Below are 19585 nucleotides of genomic sequence, written 5' to 3' on the forward strand. Positions count from 1 at the left end.
CCAGCTGCATTGGAGGAGAGCGTTTATTTCCTATTTGACAGCAGACTAGAACTGACTGGCTTCCAGCTGCTTTCCAGATGACACCCTGCGCTTTCCTTTCTCCGCTTCCCTACAGCCCCCTCTCCCTAAAGCCAGCTTCTCTCACCACCTTCTCCAGTCTCTGTCCGCAGCCATCCAGCCTCCAACAGCAACCACAGGCTCCACCCACACTCATGTCTGAGCGGAAACCCCAGTTCTGCTTTCCATCCTCCAGGATTCCTCTGTCCCGGTGGGATAAAGCCCAAACTCTCTGGTTGGCCACGGAGCCCCTTCCCAAGCCTGTCCCCAGTCCTCCAGCTGCCCCCCTCTGCTCACCCTCTACATGGCCCGGGACTCCCTGGGCACCGCACCCACTCCCACACCCCGAGCTGTTCCCTCCGCCTGGCAGCCTTCTCCCTGGGGCCCTGCTCCACATCAGCCCCTCTGGAAAGTCTTCCCCACCCTGGCCTGCAGAGCCCAAGACATGTCCGTGGGATGCAGGCATTGCACCAGATTTCCACTGCCTATTGATGGGCTGCCAAATCCCCTGAGTCACCCAGAGCCCCATCAGGATGAGGCCACGCCCTGTCCAGAGTGGCATCCACATGCCTGGCACAAGCCTAGCACAGAGCGGCTCTGGACAGTGCTGGCTGACCACAGGATATGGTGAGAATGAAGCTCACGCCAGCTCCTCAGGGCGGGGGCGCTTCTCTTCCCAGTCCAGGATTCCATAGCCTGCCCTGCTCTCAGGACACCTTGGACAACGTGCCCCTGAGGGCCGTGTCCCGATGACCCCTCTTGTCACTCACAGGCATTCTGTGCGAAACGAAAGGTCACAGTGTTCCCGAAGTAGATAAAAAGATTGGTTTCCTGACAGGCATTCCAAGGGGATGATTCTGAAGACGCTGTGTGCATGTTCCTGTGGGGACATTTTCCGGGATCACTTTGTAGTAACATTCCACAGACTTGCCCCACACCCTAAAACTATGAGAAGTTGGGGTTGGTCAAGGAGCCAAGAGGTACACTGACTATGCATTTACCAAGACCCACAACATACGCTGAATACGCATTTACCGAGACCCACAACAAATGCTGAATACGCATTTACTGGGGGCCCTCAACAACATACGCCGAATACGCATTTACCGAGGTCCCCAACAACATATGCTGAATACGCATTTACCGAGGCCCGCAACATAACACTACGCATTTACTGAGACCCTCGATATACGCTGAATACGCATTTACCAAGACCCGCGACACACGCTGACTACACGTTTACCGAGACCTGCCACGTGAAGAGCACTGGCTGGGGCTGGGGCGTGGATGTGAGTTGGACAAGGCCTGCCCTCAGGGGGCATCCATTTCAGTGGGAGGAGCTAACCAGGCATAAAGGAGCACTGACCACGGCAGTGAGTCCCCCGTGCCCTGTGAATGCGGAAAGTGAAGGCTGTGGCGGGGCTGGGGGAGGGGTGCAGAGACTGCGGCAGGGGGCACACGCTCTGTAGAGAGGCCAGGACTTGAATTAAGACAGACAGAGCTTGCAAGGGGCGGGGATTCACGCAACGGGCACAGTGCAACTGAAATCCAAGAGGTGGCATGGCACAGGACCTGTCCAAATGACATGTGACTCCACTTGGCCATCAGGGTGTTTATGCACCAGACACATGAGAGACGAGGTTGAAGGGACCGGTGGATACATGGTAGGCCTGTACGCCAGGTGAGCCCTCATCCCTGAGACCCCCTTGCAGGCTGCCTGGACACCCAGCAATGGGGGAGGGAAAGGGAGCCCAGGGGTGCCCATCCTCACTGCACTGCAAGCCAGAAGGGCTCAGTGCCCACATCGATATGCAGCCACGGGCATTCCTCCACTTTCCCTGGCAGGACATGGGCTGGAAGACAGACAGCCCGTGAAGAACTGTTCTGGCCCTGGGCACAAAGAGCCACAGGCTCCGCGTCTCTGGCCTGTGCAGCTGGGGACAGTGACCCTGTCCTCTCCCCAGAATCCAAGGGGCAGAATGAGAATGACCATGCATGTCACCCCGCCCACCCCCACATTCCCACCACCTTGCCAGTCCCCTCGGTAGCATTCCCACCTTACGGCCTGGTACCGGACCCTTCCCCGCACCCCGAGCTGCGCTTCTACAGAGCTCTGCAGCCCTGCTGTGGGATCCAGCAGCCACCCCCTCCTGAGCACCCCAGTCCCCCTCCTCTGAACTCCTCTGTCCCACTCACATGGGAGCAGCCCCCTCATCTGACAGAGGAAGGACCTGGGGGAAGAGAGGTGGCCTGACTTGGCCGGAGTCCAGCGGGGGTGGGAGCAGCAGGGCTGGGCCTTGAATGCAGGCCTCTGGATTCCCAGCAGGGCCCCGCTGGCCTCTGCTGAGCCCATCCTCGCAGGGCCCACCACCTGCCCCTCTGAGTCTTCATCACGGCTCCTGGAGGATGCGGAGTGCTGCTAGCACCTTTCTGAGGCTCTGGGCGTCCTCAGTGGCAGTGGGCACATTTTGGTGCCCAGTGACCCTCGGCAGATAGAATTAGCCCCTGGCTTTAGCGACTGACCATCTCTCCGAGAAGACTCTGATGAACTGAGGGGGCAACCTGGCAGGCCCAGGTTGGGGAGCTGAAGAGTCACTGTGCTGGCGTGGAAAGAACCCTGGCCTGGGAGTCAGGGCTGGGCCTGTGCCTGGCTGGGCTGCCCATCAGCGACCCTGGAGATGTGTCCCCTTCTCCAGGCTTCAGGTTCACCATGAGGCCAGTAAGGGGCTGGAGGAACTCTTTGACCTCTGCTGCCCCCGCAGCTCTAGCAACCCATGGCTTTAGGCACTACCAGCGTCCCCAGCAAGATCGCAGACAGAGCCAACAGTGGCGGTGTGTTACCCCTTGCTCCTGACAGATCTGCGTCAGCCTCTCCAGCTGCTCGTCTTGGATGACCTTGGCCTTCTCGTACTGCTGGATAACCATCTCCATCTCCACCTTCACTGGCAGGACGTAGGCTGGAAGACAGAGACAGCCCTGTAAAGAACTCAGCCATGGCAGGGCTTGGGCTGGGGAAGGGCTGGCCCAGCATTCAGCCAGCAGCAGGTTCTGGGCCAGTTCTCTGTGGATCTGGGGGGAATGTCCAGGTACCTGACAGCATCTGGAAAGTACAGAGGGCCACAGCCTTCCCTCATGGTGTCGGGGTAGCTGTTTTCCAGAGTTCTAGAACCCTTACTTTTGGGCTGTGTGCAGAGCTGCCTGGAATAAAGACCATTTTCCAGCCTCCTTTGCAGCTACGGGTGGCCACAAGAAGACCGCTTTCTGGACCACAGGACACTAGTGAGGTCGTATGCAGCAGCCACAGAAACCTTCTTCACAAAGGAGCTGGGGCCAGTGAGGATGGGCGGCCCTGGAGCCTGCACACACTGGCGGAAAGGAAACCAGGGCAGCCACTTAGGAAAACGGTTTGTCTGTTTTTCAGCGTGTTAAACAGAGAGTGACCATATGACCCAGAAATTCCATTCCTAGGTACCTTAGGGCAAGCAAAAACGTGTGTTTACCCAAAAACTCACACATGGACATTCACAACAGGAGTATTCCTCATGGCCAAAAAGTAGACATAACTCAATTTCATCAACCGATGAAAGCATAAATAACCCGTGGTCTAGCCACGCAGTGGAGTACTACTTGGCAATGAACAGGGGTGCCGTCCCACCACAAGCCACAGCACAGATGAGCCGCTAACGCATGATGCTAAGTGAGAGCGGTCAGACACAGAAAAACCACGTCGCATGATTCCATTTACATGAAATGTAATGGAACAGAACAGGTAACTCTATAGAGATGGAAAGCAGCTTAGTGCTTGCCTAGGGCTGAAGTGGGCATGGGAAGTGACTGCTGATGAGTACGGCCTTTCTCTTTGGAGTGATGAAAATATTCCAGACTTGGATTTTTTTGGTGATGGCTGCATAACTCTATGAATATGCTAAAAGCCACTGAACTGAGATGGAGGCTTGCTCTGTTGCCCAGGCTGGAGTGTGCTGGTGTGATCTCGGCTCACTGCAACCTCTGCCTCCCAGGTTCAAGTGATTCTCCTGCCTCAGCCTCCCGAGTAGCTAGGATTACAGGCGCCCACCACCACGCCTGGCTAATTTTTGTATTGTTAGTAGAAACAGGGTTTTACCATGTTGGCCAGACTATTCTCAAACTCCTAACCTTTAGTGATCCACCCACTTCAGGTTCCCAAAGTGCTGGGATTACAGGCGTGAGGCACCATCCCTGGTCAAATTGTGGACTTTAAATGGGTGAACTTTGTGGCATATGAATAATATTTGGATGAAGATGTTTAAAATGAGAAAGCAGTAGGCCTTCCTTTTGCCTCTTTATCTTCTTCCCTTCTTCCTTCTTCCTGGCTGGGATAAGGATGTGATGGCTGGCATGGGAGCAGCCATCTTGCACCATGAGGTGACTTTGAAAAGTATGCTAAGTGCAGCAGAGCAACAGAACAGAAAAACAGGAGCCTGGGCTTTTCACTACAGGGAATAAGTGACTGTAGTCAAGGCCGTATCAGCCTTGGACCACCTTCCTACCGACTTTTTTTTTGTTTTGAAACAGTCTCACCCTGTCACCCAGGCTGTAGTACAGTGACACAATCTCAGCTCACTGCAACCTCTACCTCCCGGGTTCAAGTGATTCTCATGCCTCAGCCTCCCAAGTAGCTGAGAGTACAGGCACATGCCACCATGCCCAGCTAATTTTTTTCTATTTTTAGTAGAGATGGGATTTCACCATGTTGGCCAGGCTGGTCTCAAACTCCTGACTTCAGATGATCCACCTGCCTCTGCCTCCCAAAGTGCTGGGATTACAGGTGTGAGCCACCGTGCCCAGTCTGCAGACTTTCACATGAATGAAATACGCTTCTGTGTTAAGACGCTGTTATTCTAGGTCTCTGATACACAGATGATCCTATTTATAATTGATAAGTGAGAGAAAGCCTGGCCTCTGAGATTGAGGCCCCCTGCTCCACCAGCCAGCAGTAGCCCCATGCATGCCTCCCTTGGTAGTTCTGTGGGCTCAGAGTAGCTCTGGGCTCCTGGGAAGCCTCAGTGTCCACTCCTGACTTTCCCCTCACACTGTTCCCGCCCCCCTCAAAACCCAGCCCTTCCTGACTCTTCAGAAACCTCAGTCACATGCCTCTCTTGCCCTTGATTTCTAGAACCCTCCACATGTCCTCTCTCCAAGTCTCCTTTCCATCCGCAGCACCTCCAGATGTTTCCTGGCTGTTGCAGGAATCATGCAGAGAAGAGACATCAGGACTTTTCTGCTCGATTCCAGACTTGAGGGCCGGCCGCCTGTCCCTGACACCCGTCTCCAGGCCTGGAGGCCGCCCCAAGCTGCCACTGCCTCCTCACATCTCTGCTGAAGCCAGTTCACACCCAGGGTTAATTTGCAAGAGTAGCAAATTAACACCCATCTGTTCACCAGCACGTCTCTCTCCTGAGGCTGGTGGTGGCTCCAGGATGCCTGATGTGGCAGGAAAAGGGCGGGACAGCTGGGAAGAGTGTCTCAATGGGGGCTGTCAAAAGCCATTAGTCTGAGGGCGTACAGCTGTCCACAGCTGGAAGAAAGAGCCAGAAGGTGCCGTTCCTGCCCTGAAGGGGGGGCGGATGTTCTCATGGACAGAGCCAAGAGCTGGGCCCGGCGCAGACTGCGGGGAGTGAGCAGCCAAAAGAGCGCTGGTGGGTGTTGGGGGCCTGGGCTCCACGTCTGGTTCTGAGCCTGATTCACTGTGTGACCCTCATCCCTCCTGGCCTCAGTTTCCCCATCTGCCAAACGAGGGGAACGAACTAGGTGACCTCCCAGAGCCTCTCCAGCCTTCCAAAAGCTTCTGAAGTGAGACCCAAACACATTCCAGTTTGATGAAGATTCCATATTAGAGGATCTCTGACTAGATGTCAACATCTTCATCAGGACCAAATCCCACAGTGTTCCCAGGGTGGAGCACAGGGTGAGGAGCAGGGAGAGGGTGCCCGCCCTGAGGATGACAGCTTCCGCCTTGCACCTGCTGGGGAAATGCTGGCAGAGTCATCTCATGGCTACAATTCCTATCACCCGCAATCAAAATTCAGGGCTGGAAAAGACCATAGCATCTATTCCACTGGTTTTAAAACTGTGCACTAGAAGGCCTGGCAGTTCCTTAGAGGTGCCTCAGAGGGCAAGGGAGAAGGCAAGGAGGTGGGCTGCGAGGCCCCCACTCCAGGTCAACCAAAGCAGCTCCACTTGCAATCTCTTTGCAGATCGGGTATGACTCTGCTGAAGAAAGGGCTTTGCAGTTAACCAAACCAACAAAACACCCTGGGAACCACCATCTATACAACTGTGTAAACACCCTGGGAACCACTGTCTATTCAACCTCCCGGTCACTCTAGGGGGACCCCTCCCGGAGGCTGAGCAGCCCACTCTGAGTGGCTGTCCCTCATCTGGCTGAGGTGGGGTGGGCTTCCTCTTCCTGTCCTGTGGGGCCAAGGACCACCCTCTGGAGCCTGGTGACTTGAGTCTTCCCTCTTCTGCGAGATGATTTCAGTGTCCTCCCTGTGTGGTCACCCTCTGGGCCGCTCCCCACCTCCAGTATCCTGCACCATTCTTCGGGGGGGGAGGGGTGGGTTTCCACCCTCATCTCCTCTTGGCCACATAATCTGGTCTGTTACCACCTTCTGGAAACACAGGAGCCACCCAGCTCAGGACGTAGCTTTCCAGGCAAGGGTGGCCCAGTGGGGAAGCGATGAGAAAGCAGTGACAAAGGAGTGGGCCACATGCTGTCTGGGAGTGGAGACGCAGCGATGGAAAGGCATGTCACTACAGATGACAGAAGCGTGGGCCAAAAGCCAGCCGCTGCCTGCAGCTCCTGCAGAAACCTTTTCTACTTGTCTGCAGGTTGACGGGCTTGTGGGCACCCAGCTTGTCCTCGGTGGACTCAAAGGTAAGACAGAGCCTGCAGGGAGCAAGGCCTTGGCCAGATGACCCGGACAGAGTCAGTGGTGAGGCTGGCGGCCATCGGGGAGCCAGCGGCAGGGTGCATTGAGATGCCCGGGTGGAAACGTCTGCTCCTTCCAGAACAGCAGGCCCTGCTCTAATTGCTTGCATGGAGGCTGGCCCTCCAGGCTCACAGTGAACAGCTGCATGGGAATGAACACACGGCCCCTGAATGGGAGGTGGGAAGCTCAGCGTGTGTGCGTGACACCTGGGCAGTGTGAGTGACCGCGTGACGGCGCGTGAGCAGGGATAGCTGGCCCCTCTCCCCGCTGACAGTTTCATCCGGCACCCCGATGCCAGCAGGGTGTGCGCCCATCACACGCTGTCTCCTCTCTCAGTTGACAGCCCCAGTTTCTGGAGCAGCCCCACTGACCACACCCCCCGGCCACTCACCATCTATGACCCTCTTCACCCTCCAGATCCGGAGCATGATGATGAGGCTAATGGCGTCCCAGGGGCTCCTGGGTCCATTGGCCACAGTGGATGCCACCATCGGAGCCAAAGACAGGATGATCACAGCCCCGTCAAACACCTGTAAGAGGAGGTGCATTTCAGTGCCCTGGGCCCTGCTGCGTGTCTGGGACCAGGGGTCAGTCCGGCAAAGCAGCTGGTGTTACCCAACTTCTCCAGTGACCCGGACATCCACCAGAAGGCCATCCCATCCCTGGTGGCCCCTTCTGACCCTCCTAAGTCTTTAGGGGCCTCCTCCTCCTACATGTTGTCCTAAGCGCACTCTGCCCTCTAAGTGACCCCAGCCCATCTCCGGCCCTTGGTTCAGATGGCCTTGGACTGTCTTTCCCCTTCTCAAGATGGGGCCTGCATCCTATATCCCAGGCCCTGGGCAGAGGCCAAGCTGGCTCCCTCCCTGGCAGGGTACGGTCTGAAGGTAGGCTCAGGGTGCCTCCTTCCCCAGGAGAGCAGGAGCCCGGGTCCAAATCTCAGCTCTGTCTGGAGCAGAGTCTCTAACCTTGCAGGGGGCAGGGCTAGGCAAGGAGGGCGCCTGCCTGCACAATGAAGCCCTGGGCCCTGCCTTCCATAGCCTGCCCCAATCTGGCCTTGTTCTGAGCCTTTCATGGGCCAGGCACTCTGTGTGGGATCCCAGCACTGAGCCAAAGAGGCTGGAATATGAGGAAAGGGTGGGTAGCAGATCCTGACCGCCTTGCCTTGGCCTGTGTGCACAGCACTGCCAGCACAGCCAGTCCTCCCTGACCTCATCCCCACCCACGTGGTGGGAAGCAGGATGGAAACGCAGCATTGACAGTTTCCCGCTCAGCTCTCCATTCAGGGTGGATTTATTTGTTTTAAAATACATTTCAAAAGGTTTTCAAATCGATTTGAGAAGAAATTGTAAAATTTTGCAGAACTTCAAGGAGACTGTTTTAGAACATTCCTTTGCTGGAAACAGTCTCGGTTCCCCCTCCCTGCCCCACCCATGCGCAGCCACAGAGGTCAGGTGGGAGAAGGAGCCAGGCTTTTTGATGGCATCCATCCTGGGATGGATGGGACATGAGCTTTCCAGCTTCCAGGATGGCTGGGTGGGGGGCTTGGGGGTGGACACTGGTCTTTACCTCTATTTTGTTTTCGATGTAATCCCAGATCCCAAGCACCACAATCCGTACGACAGTCTGCGGAAAGGAAGTGAGAAAGTGGTTATTCTCCAGGTCTGCCTCCAGCCGAGAATATTCCAGAGCTCAGCATTCAGTCTCCACGTTCGGCAGTAAGAAAAGGTCTCTGCTGTCCCTAAGCATTCCTCCGCCCTGTGCCCTCCCCACTCCCACTGCAGGTGCCCCAGCTCCAGCCTCCTTGGTGGCCGCACCTCCTGCTGGCTCCTGCGCCTGCAGGCTCGGACCCCCCACCTCTGTACCATCCCCTGGGAACCCCCAACACCATCTTCAGTGCTCCTGGTACACACAGAATACACTCCAAAATCCCTCGGAAGGATACTCAGGACCTTGCCTGCCTCTCCTGGGTCTTTTGCCACCCCCGCCATGCTGCAAACCACTTATGAATCTTCAAACATGCAAGCTCTCGCTCTCATGGCCTTGTCTTTGCACGTGGCAAAAGCTGCAGTTGACTCCCCTCCTCACCCTGCAACTCCAAATCTCTTCCCTCCTTCCTGTAGAACTGAAGCTCCAGCATGGCCACCCAGCTAAAGACTACATTTCCCAGCCTTCCTTGCATCTGGGCGTGGCCATGTGACATTCTGGCCAATGGCTAGTGAGCAGAAGCACTTTGGGTTGTGCCCTTAAATGAATTAGGCTCCTCTTCCTCCTCCTCTGTCTTCCCAAGGCCTAGAATTGAGTGCATGAGTGTGGTGGTGTGCCACCTTCAACCAAGGAGGGCCAGGCTGCAAGACAGAAACCTGCTGGGTCCCCAAGAGCCCCGAGCCACCACATCAGCCTTGCCAATCCACATAACGTGTTCTTCCATGAGAGAGAAATGGATATTACCTTGTTTAAGTCCCTGTGTTTTTGGCTTTCTTGTTACAGCAGCTTGGGCCGTGCCTCAGTCAGGAGGGCTTTCCCCTTCCTGTCCTTCTGACCCTGGTTTAAACGTCACCTCCGCGAAGCTCTTGCACACTCCCGGCTCAGCAGGCACCTCCTTCCTGGGCATTCCCGTGATCCCTGGGTGTCACCCTCCTACAGCACTTCTTTGTACCTTGTGCTGATTCCTTCCCCACCCCCCAGTGGAGGCTCAAGAGACCTGGTCCGCGTTCTCTCTTTTATCCCTAATACCTGGCATACATAATTACTGAATGCCACTGCCTTCAGGAGCGGTTTCCTCACCAAGAGGACATCTTTCTCCAAAGCAGCTTCTTAAACGCTGGTCTTGTAAGATGCCGGTGTGTTTGTCTATAGGCTCTTCCTTGAGCCAACAAGACTTTAATTCACAGTGATTCACGCCAGATGGTGCCCCTCTCCTGCCTGCCTGTAGTACAAGCCTAGCCTTCTAAAGTCCGTGAAGCTGCCTAGATGATCATGACCCACAGCTGTTACACCACAGAAAAGCTTGGCTGGTAAAATCCAGCTCTTTCTCGTGACGGACAGTCTTGATTTCTGTGAAGGGATGGGAAGGCGGATGCTTGTGGTGGACAGTCAGGTCGCCTTCTCTGAGTACAGAGATAAGCATGTGGCAGCCGATGTCCACTCCTCTATGACTTCCCGCTCTCTGGATGGGCAGCCCATGCTTAACCACAAGACAGCTCGAAGGAGTGGGAAGAGATCTGGGTGAGGGGCCATGATGTCTTTAGATCATAGCTTAATAATGGGATAGTTGTGTGGCTTTTGGCAACTCAAATCCCCTCCCTGGGCCTCAGTTTCTCCTTCTGCCAAAGAGGTGGGTTACATGTTAACAATTCTTCCAATTATTTATGAGGATAATATCTGCCATCTAGTATACGTCTAAGAGTGCCAGACCCTGGGCCAGCCCTGCTCACATGTGATTCCCATTTTACAGGAAGGGTCAGAGAAGATAAGGAAGCTGCCCACAGCCACACAGCAATCAGGAATGAAGTCAACATTTGGCCCCAGAGGTTTCTGGCGCTGCAGAGTGCACTCAGCTGTGTAAGAACACCACATAACAATCAGGTGCAGCGGCTCACACCTGTAATCTCAGCACTTTGGGAGGCTAAGGCAGGCGGATCACTTGAGATCAGGAGTTCAAGACCAGCCTGGCCAACATGGTGAACCCTCCTCTCTACCAGAAATATGAAATTAGCTGGGCACGGTGGCACACACTTGTAATCCCAGCTACTCAGGAGGCTGTAGCAGGAGAATTGCTTGAACCCAGGAGGCAGAGGTTGCAGTGAACTGAGATCACACCACTACACTCCAGCTTGGATGACAGAGATTCTATCTCAAAAAAATAAAACACAACACACACACACCACATAATAATATGGTTTCTTCTGTCACTGCCCAACCCGCTCTGTGCTGAGATTGAAACTTAGTATCTGTCTCCTCTGAAATGCTCCAACAGCCACTTCTATCCTGAACTCAATTCTGGGGCTCCCAAAGCAAAAGTCCAGGCTGGGATGGATGGGACCAGGTGCAAATGTAATTTCTGCTCTGGCAACTGCTCCCCCTTTCTCTCCATTCTTCTCCTTTTAAAATTGTGGTGAAATACACATAACACGAAACACCATCTTAACATTTTAGAGTTTCCGCCTGGCGTGAAGCACATTCACATTGCTGTGCAACCGTCACCATCACACACCTTTAGAGCTTTCTCGTCTTCCAAACTGAAACTCTGTACCTGCTGAACAGCAACTCCCCATTCTACCCTCTGTCTAGACAAATCCGACGCCTTTAGGAGCCTCAAATGAGAGGAATCACCATGCTTCTTCAGAAGCAACACTCTTAGCTGAAAAGGCAAGGGCCCAGGAGTGAGGGGAGGGGAAGCCGGCCAGGCGGGGGACTCAGCCAGCAGCGGTTAAGCGGGAGGAGGCTGCAGACAGCGCACCTGGGCCTGTGCCCCCCAGGAAGGAAAGAGGCTGAACGGTTTTGTGATCCAGAGCAGTGCCAGGGAAGCAGACAAAACAGTTGGAATGCTGGCCGCTGCCTTCCCTCCGTGCCGGCCCCACCCGTCCTTGGAGGCCTGGCTCAAGCCCCCTCCTCTGGGAGCCTTTCCTGCCTAGCTCAGCCCATGGAAACAGAAGAGCAAGAGGCCGCTGTGGAGAGGGGTCCCGAAACGCCTCCCAGCCAGGCTCCTGCCAGAGAGGGGGACGTGGTGGCTCCAGGTCAGGGTCAAGGTCACCGTGACCCTGGGTCTGAAACACCCCACCTGCTGGCTTTTCCCCACAGCATCCTTCCCCTCCCCAGACACACTGTCCACGGAGGCAGGGGCAGAGCCTCACTGTCCTGCCCCCAAGAGACCGAGCACAGTCTTACACCTTGGAAAACACAGGCTGGACTAACCCACTGCCTGCCTGTGCTTCTCAGTGTGCAGCCAAGGACGTCCGCTTCGCAACATTGGGGGGTTGATGTAAAACACGGATTCCTGGACTCCAATGGAGAGCCAGGATATCAGAAACTCTGAGCACAAGGCCTGGAACATGCTTTTCAAACAAACTCTCCTGGAGCACCCAATGGAACCGCAGGGATGTGTAAGGCGACCCCGCCCTGAATCCCAACACACCACAGGCCCAGACGCAGTGAGGAGAAAGGGCATCAGACGAGGAGACGAGTCTGGTCCTCTTTCTGGCTCTGACCCATTCCTTACTAACCACCTGACCCCGCCTGGATCTCTGGACTGAAAGCAGATCGGTGCCCCTCGCGCTGCCACCTCCAGGGCTGCTCTGAGCTCAGGGAGGCACGTGGCTCACTAAAAGGGCAGGGTGATGATGAGGCATTGCCCCCTGCGAGCCCCAGCTCCAGCCCCAGCCCCAAGGCCCATGGCTTTGCAATGCTGGCCCCTAAAAGTTGCAAAGGGCTTTGAAGGAGCACCTGAGGGAGCTGGAATCCCCAGCTTCAGACGCCTCCGTTCCCACCTGGGGCTAAGGGTTTCGGCCTCCTTCATTCCAGTTTTGCCTTCAGGAGGCTGCTCTGATGAGCGATGCAGGCCAGAGCCTTGGCAAACACTCAGCGACGGTGCCATTTATCATTTACTAGGAGCGTTTTTATGCCGTTTGAGAGATGCAGAAACTGAGGTGCAAAGAGTGGGAAGTGAACCTTCTGGTCCCTGGCCCCCTCCTGCCTTCCGCCTCAGGTACCCGCATCTTCTGTTCCTGATCAAGCCCTGCTCTCAAGAAGGGACTCCCCTCATCTCTTCCAAGGGAAGGAAGAGCTGACTTCTCTGAAGGAAGGGATCCAGGCTTCAGGCTGTGGGAGGGGAGAGCGGAAAGTCCCAACCCTTGCGCCTGGTCCAGGCCCTGCCTCAGTCAAATGGCAGAGAGGGCTCCTGCCCTTCCTGCTGCCTGAAGCCGAGCCCTCCCCTCAGTGGAATCAGCGTTTTTCCCTGGGGAGGGGACTGATGAGGCTGCTAGTGTTTGGAAACCTTGGGAAGTAGCAGTTAGTCTGCAAGCTCGCTTTGTGCTTTTTTTTTTTTTTGAGACGGAGTCTTGCTCTGTCACCAGGATGGAGTACAGTGGCGCAATCACAGCTCCCTGCAACCTCTGCCTCCTGGGTGCAAGTGATTCTTCTGCGTCAGCCTCCCGAGCAGCTGGGACCACAGGCACCCACCACCATGCCCAGCTAATTTTTTGTATTTTTAGCAGAGACGGAGTTTCACCATGTTGGCCAGGATGGTCTCGATTTCTTGACTTCATGATCTGCCTGCCTCAGCCTCCCAAAATGCTGGGATTATAAGTGTGAGCCACCGTGCCTGGCCAGCTTTGTGCAAATTTTTAAAAGGCAGAGGGAGATCCCCAGCTCACCTCTTAGTGAGCAGAATGGGGGCTGGACACCCCGTGGCCTGCACGGCCTTCCCTACGTGGGGCCGCCAGCCAGCGAGAAGGGAGCGGCCCAGGTCTAGCCCCAAGCCTGTGGCCCCTCAACACTGCCACCAGTGGGTTGGGGGCGTGGGGTGGTGCGTGGCTTAGGGGAGCAGGGTGGCCTAAGGAACAGCCACCACAGGTACCAGGCGCTGGGGGCTGACCCCTGGCCCTTCCTTAAGAAGCTGATCTGCTCTTGGGCAAATTTTCCCTGGGGTGAAACTACACTGGCAAGAGGAAGATATGGATTCCAGGATCCAAGTCCAAGGCCAGAATAAGAAATGTGAACATCTGTGTGGCGTCTGGACGCCGTCACTAGTCTCATGCTGGTGAGAAGAGAAGAAAAACGGGCTGGACGCAGTGGCTCTTGCCTGTAATCTCCGCACTTTGGGAGGCCAAGTGGGGAGGATCAGTTGAGCTCAGGAGTCTGAGACCAGCCTGGGCAACGTGTTGAAACCCCGTCTGGACAAAAAAAAATAATAATAATATATAAAAAGTTAGCCAGGTGTGGTGGCACACGACTGTAATCCCAGCTGCTCGGAAGGCTGAGGTGAGAGGATCACTTGACCAAGGGGGTTGAGGCTGCAGTGAGCTGCCACCAGACCACTGCCCTCCGGCCTGGGTGATAGTGAGACCCTGTCTCAGAAAGAAAAAAAGCAGTCTGCTGTGGTGCCTCGTGGATGAGCCTAGAAAACATGCTGAGTAAAAGAGGCCAGTCACAAAAGCCACATAGTGCAGGGCTGTTCAGATGAAATATCCGGCAGAGTTAAGTTGACAGGGACAAAGGCAGGCGGGGGCTGCGCACGGGAGGGAGGCGGGGTGACTGCTAATGGGTATGGGGGCTCCTTTTGGGGGTGATGAAAGTGCTTTGGAAGCAGGTAGAGGTGAAGGCTGCACGTCGCTGTATGGCTAGGAAATGCCACTGAATCGTACACTGTAAAAGGGTTATTGAAGAGAATTTCACCTCAACAGGAGGAGGAGGAGGAAGAGAGGGGGAGGGGAGTCAGCAGCCGCCACCCCTGCCTGAGGCTCCCATCTAGAAGGCCAGCCACGCCCGCTTTCTGTTCTCCCAGGGAAAGAGCTGGGGCTGCCTGGGCCTTTCCGGACCCCAGGGATGGGCCGAACACCCCATGGCCTCCCTGGGCCCTGCTGCAGGGTGGCCTGGCCTTGGCGAGGAGACCCCAAGGATGGCTGCAGTCTCAGGGGAGGAGCAGCAGGCTTCCCAGTTCCAAGTGGCCAGCTGGGCCTGGCCTCCGCCAAGGGCGGGCTGTGCTTTGGAAGAACGTTTGCACAAATCTCCATCTGGATTGCAAGGCTCTGCTTATTCTTGGTGCTGCGGGGCCACGTGACATGCAGTGACCCCGTGTGACCTGGAAGGCTGGGGCCCAGGAAGTCTCACGGGCACCCACTCTCAGCTTGGATCCCCGCAGGAACCCCTGCGCAGCCCGCCTGACCGAGGGGCGCCCACTCTCACTGTCAAACAGCTTGGCCCATTTGAACAGATGTCCTCAAATGGAGCCCAAACCAGCCTCACGCTCCCCTTCTCTGGGCCTAGCTCTGTGGCCTGGGGCCAGCGCAGAGCAAAGTGGCCCATCTTCCCAGAGCAGCCTGCAGAGCTCCAAGGTGGGAGAAGTCCGGGGCAGAGGCCCGGCCACCCACCCAGATTTCTGCGCCTGGGCCCGCCTGCCATTCCTGCAGGCCCTGGGCAGGTGTCCACAGCTCTCCAGGCCTCAGTTCCACAATCGTAAAATGTCCTATCCACCTTCCAGGGCTGACCTAAGCCTCAGCTGAGAGGAGGGGTGGAGAACCACTCAGGAGAGGCCCAGGACAGCAGGAGCCCTGAGTGGTGACCTTGGAATTTCCGGTGGAGTCATGCCCACTCCCTAAGGCTGAGGAGGCTTGGAGTGCCACCCCACCCTCGGCCCACAGCCACATCCCCAAGTATTAATCAGGAAAAAACAGCCAGACCTGAAGAGGGACGCTCATTTCTCCCAGCTGAGGCGGGTGCGGTCACCCTGGGTCTGAGTGATCGCTGAGTCAGACTTTCTTTCTCAGGTCTTTCCCAGAGACCCCTGTCCCTTCCCACCCTGCCAGCTTCAGGGCCTCCAAAGGATGCAGTCAGGGACGAGAGACCAGCTTAGGCAGCCAGAGCCCTGGGTCCAGTTTTGGTCATAACGGCCGCATAACCCTAGGCTGCCCTCATTGCCTGCGCAGTGTTTTTGGAAAGACACCACTGGTGCAGGCTGACCCACCCTGATGGACACTGGGCTTCCCTGGCCCTTCCTACTCGGCATCCCAGTCATCGTGAAGGGCATAGACATGCTCACACGTGTCCAAACCCTCCGGGGGCAGGGGACCTCCATGAGACCTTTCTAGTAACAGGGTGCTGACACGGATCTCGTGGGCACGCGGCAAGACCACGGAAATCCACGCTTGCTAGCGTGGTGTGAGCTCTGTGTGTGTTCCCAGCAGGCTCCGTGCCTCACTCATTCATCACTCGGTCCCCGTGCACTGGCCCCTCCATTCGCACCGGGCAGAGTGCACTGGCAGGGGCGGGTCTCCCCTGCCACCTGTTGCCTGGCTCCACCCCCTCACCATCTTGGACAAGGTCAATGCCATGGAGCCAGCCCTTCCCCCCAGCTGCCTGCAGACCCTGCTCGCCCTGCTCTCCCTGCTCAGCGGTGGGAGGCCCCAGCCCCTGCCTGGTTTGCGGGTGCCTGTGGGGGACTCTGAGGCTGTGATTCCTTTGCACAGGGGTTTGTCTGTTTCAGGTGGCTCGTCTCCGGCAGTGACAGGAAGGGAATGCCAAATTAACGCTGGGCAATAAATTCTGCAAAAGCCAATAAAACCAAAGCAGAGGGATAGAGGGGAAGAACCGCAGCAACTGATTAAACATTTTTGTTGGCAGTCACACACACATGGCACATTTTCCAAGGTTTGCATCAAGGAGACATCTGGCCACGGCCCATGTATTTGTGGGAGGGAATCCTGGCCAGGCAGAGACAAGGGCCAGGGAGGGCAGGACCCACATGGGGGCCATAAGCTGGGGAGCAGGCACTCTGCTCTGGGAGTCAGAGGCATCTCCAGGGCAATGGTCTCAGCGGGGTGGTTAGGATCCTTCCTGGGAGGGCAGTGCTGGGATCTGCCCCCTCCATCTGAGCCGCAGGCCCTTGCTCTCCGGCACTCCGTGGGCTACAGGAGGGGAGACCTGGGAAAGGGAACATTCTGTGCTTGGGATGCCTGCAGCCCCACCCACCACATCCCACACCTGGACTCAGACCCAAAGCCCAGCTCTCTCCTGATGTTTAGGGAGAGAGAGAGAGCAGAGCCATTAGCTAGGCTCGAGGGGACCCACAAGAGGATGCTGGGACTCCTGACTCCAGGGGTTCCCTACCTCAGTGCCTCTGCCCACACCACCCTCTCCCACAGCCTCCTTCCTCCCTTCAGGGCCCCTGCCTCGGGGTCCCAGAGCCCCCATGCGTCAGTTGGGGCAGCTCCCATTGGCATAAGTCGTGTGTGTTCCCAGCAGGAGCTGCGCCTCACTCATTTCTGCCTTTCCCCGCAGGTTTGCTGGGCCAGCCTGAAAGGGCCACAGGACGCCACAGGGGCTAATGTGCACCCATATTGGGGATGGGAGGCTTGAGGATGGAGTGACACAGGGGCCGCTGACTTAGGCTAGTCCTAGGCTCTTAGGTGAAACAGCTTTCCACACGAAACTGTCCTGTCCCTCAGTGACCCTCCAGAGTGCTCCGGACAGGACAAGGCCCTGCCTGCAGCAGCCCACGCCAATTCCTCCCACACCACATGCAGGTGCGCGTCTCACTGTGAAAGCCTGGGAACTGCTCAAACCAAGTGTCACTCACCCCCATGGAAAACAGAGGAACGTGCTGCATCCCGGCTGCCCAGACACGTCAGCGGCCCTGGCCCTGAGGACCTCTGTCAACTTTCCCCCCTACCCTCACCATAGACATCCACACTTGGTCTACCAGCTGACTCCAGTGACACCGATGGTGGGGCGGGGGGGGGGGGGCTGTGCTCCCTGAGACCCCACCTCGGAAACAGCCTGGCAGCCATATGGAGAGACGTATCTCTTGGCCCTGTCGGACCCAGGGCCCCTGCAGGACCAGGTCAGGTCCACAGTCTGGCCCTGTGACCCCATCCCCCCACCCGCCCTCTGCGAGCTTCGGCCCCAAGGGTCCAGCCCACTGTGGACCACAGCCACAGAGTCCCAACAGCTGCCCTGTGCCAGCTCCTGGCTTCAGCCCCGCCTCCCGCCCGCTCCTTACTGGCCACACCCACACTGGCTGCCCCTGGACGTCACACTCACTCTCACCTTCACCAGTGTCATCCACCCCTCACCTAGAGAACACCTGCTCATCCTCAGGGCTTCCTTCCAGGGGTCCCCTGCTTGTGCCAATCCCCCTGGCTGGGTGGGGCTCCCTGCACCATCTCCATCCGTAATGCTCAGCTCTCTGTATTTCGTCTTCCTGCCAGCAGCCTCAAGGGCTTGCAAGGGGCCTGAGGCTAGACACCGTTTCAAGAAGTGGACCTTGACTTCCCCCGGACAGGACTCACCCAGCAGAGGAGGTGACAGGGCCGGAGTCTCCACCTACCTCTGAGAAGAACACGGACAGAATGACCAGGCTGATCCAGTGAATCACACCAGCAAACTGGAACGCACTGGAAACTGCAACACACACGATAAGGACCAGTTTTAGGAACGAGGAATTAGGTGCTTTGCTAGGGGGGCTTCGCAGCATCCATGTGGACCTCTGGGACCCCCGGGCCCGCCTGCATGAATGTTTACATCTGCTGGAAATCGTGTCCAAGAGCAAGGGCAGCTTTAGCTGCTCTGCAGTGAAGGCGGTAGGAGGTTTGTGAGCCAACGATGCTGTTCTTTCCTCCAACCCAAGGGGCTGCCTCCTTCTCCCCGACAGGCCGCCCCTCTGAGCGCCTGCTTGGTCTTTGGTGGGCTTTTGGCTGTAGCCGGACTCCAGGAAAGCAGCCCTCTAGAGGGGACTCATGAAGACATTCGTGGCTTTCGGCTGTGTAGGCAGCTTCGGTGGAGGCTGGATGGGCTTTTAGAAATCCAGCCCACAGTTTACCCGCAAAGCGCTGTGCACAGTTAGGGGACCCTAGGTGAGCTTACTGTGGCTTTTCATTCTGGAAACCGAGTGGCAGAGACGGTGGTGTCGGCCAGGGTATTTCAGACAGAAGACTGCAGTGAGGCCTGGCAGGGGAGCCGGGCGCTGGGCGGGGTGTCTGCCTTCCTCCCTAGAGTGGCAGAGCCGGTGGGCCGGGGGCTGATAAACTGCCATGTTGCCCCTCTTTCCCCCAGGTTCTGGAGGGGGAGTGAGGGGAGCCATCCACCCCTGAGGGTTCCTGCCCCACCTTTCACCAGCCAATCCTTAGAGTGAAAGCATTTTCTTTGGAAAGCCCTTTTAAAATACATGAAGCCACGGGCAGCCTTCGAACCCTGGCATGGCACGATTTTCAGCCAACGAGGCTAAAAGCCGGATGCTGAGGCCCAGGACAAGGGTTGGGGGGTTCGGATGGAGACTGGGTGGGAGGGATCACCCCGAGGCTAGAGAGCTCCCCAGAGGCCTAAAAGAGATACTGTTGGGATACCCTGGGATACTGGGGAAGGGCTGAGACAGGCGGCCAGGAATGCTACACGCCTGCTCTGCCTCCTTCATGGGCTACAGCCAGGCTTGCTTGGCACATTGCTCAGAACCCCCCAGAGCCGGGGGAAAATGCCCAGTGGCTTCAGCGGGGAGGGCCAGACTGAAACAGAGGAACCCACAACCTCTCCCGAAGCTCTGGGATCTGCAGACCTTGGGGGTGGGTAGAAACCAGGTCACAGAGTGTTGCCAGGGGAAGAGGCTGCAAAACTGTATTCCAGGTGGGAGAATCTGGGGCCCCCTGGCTTTGGGCCAAGGTGACCCTTAGAAAATGAGCCCAGAGTCAGGCCACATGAATACCTGTGGGAAACAAAGGGGCTGAGGCCTGCGTGACTCCGAGGAGACCTCAAGATGATTCTGAAAACATAAAATCTCTCCCTATTATTTCTCAAATGAATTCCTGTGCCTTTTTTTACGGTTTGCTTTAGAAGAGCAATAAATCTCT

At 56.6% G+C, this 19585-nt stretch overlaps 1 protein-coding gene across 2 annotated transcripts in view; it reads right to left on the reverse strand.

Moving 5' to 3' along the window:
- Positions 1-19585, reverse strand: part of TMEM266 (transmembrane protein 266) — a 142843-nt gene that overhangs the window by 27855 nt on the left and 95403 nt on the right. For both annotated transcript variants that reach the window (XM_032267312.1, XM_032267311.1), the window contains exons 5-8: positions 18073-18146; positions 8598-8654; positions 7423-7561; positions 2899-3014 (exon numbers count right to left, since the gene is read on the reverse strand). In XM_032267312.1, coding sequence (XP_032123203.1) covers positions 2899-3014; positions 7423-7561; positions 8598-8654; positions 18073-18146 — 386 coding nt within the window. The remainder of the gene's footprint in view (positions 1-2898; positions 3015-7422; positions 7562-8597; positions 8655-18072; positions 18147-19585) is intronic.

Source organism: Sapajus apella, unplaced genomic scaffold (genome assembly GCF_009761245.1).
Source record: "Sapajus apella isolate SASKATOON/1434 unplaced genomic scaffold, GSC_monkey_1.0 scaffold168, whole genome shotgun sequence".
Lineage (NCBI taxonomy): Eukaryota > Metazoa > Chordata > Mammalia > Primates > Cebidae > Sapajus > Sapajus apella.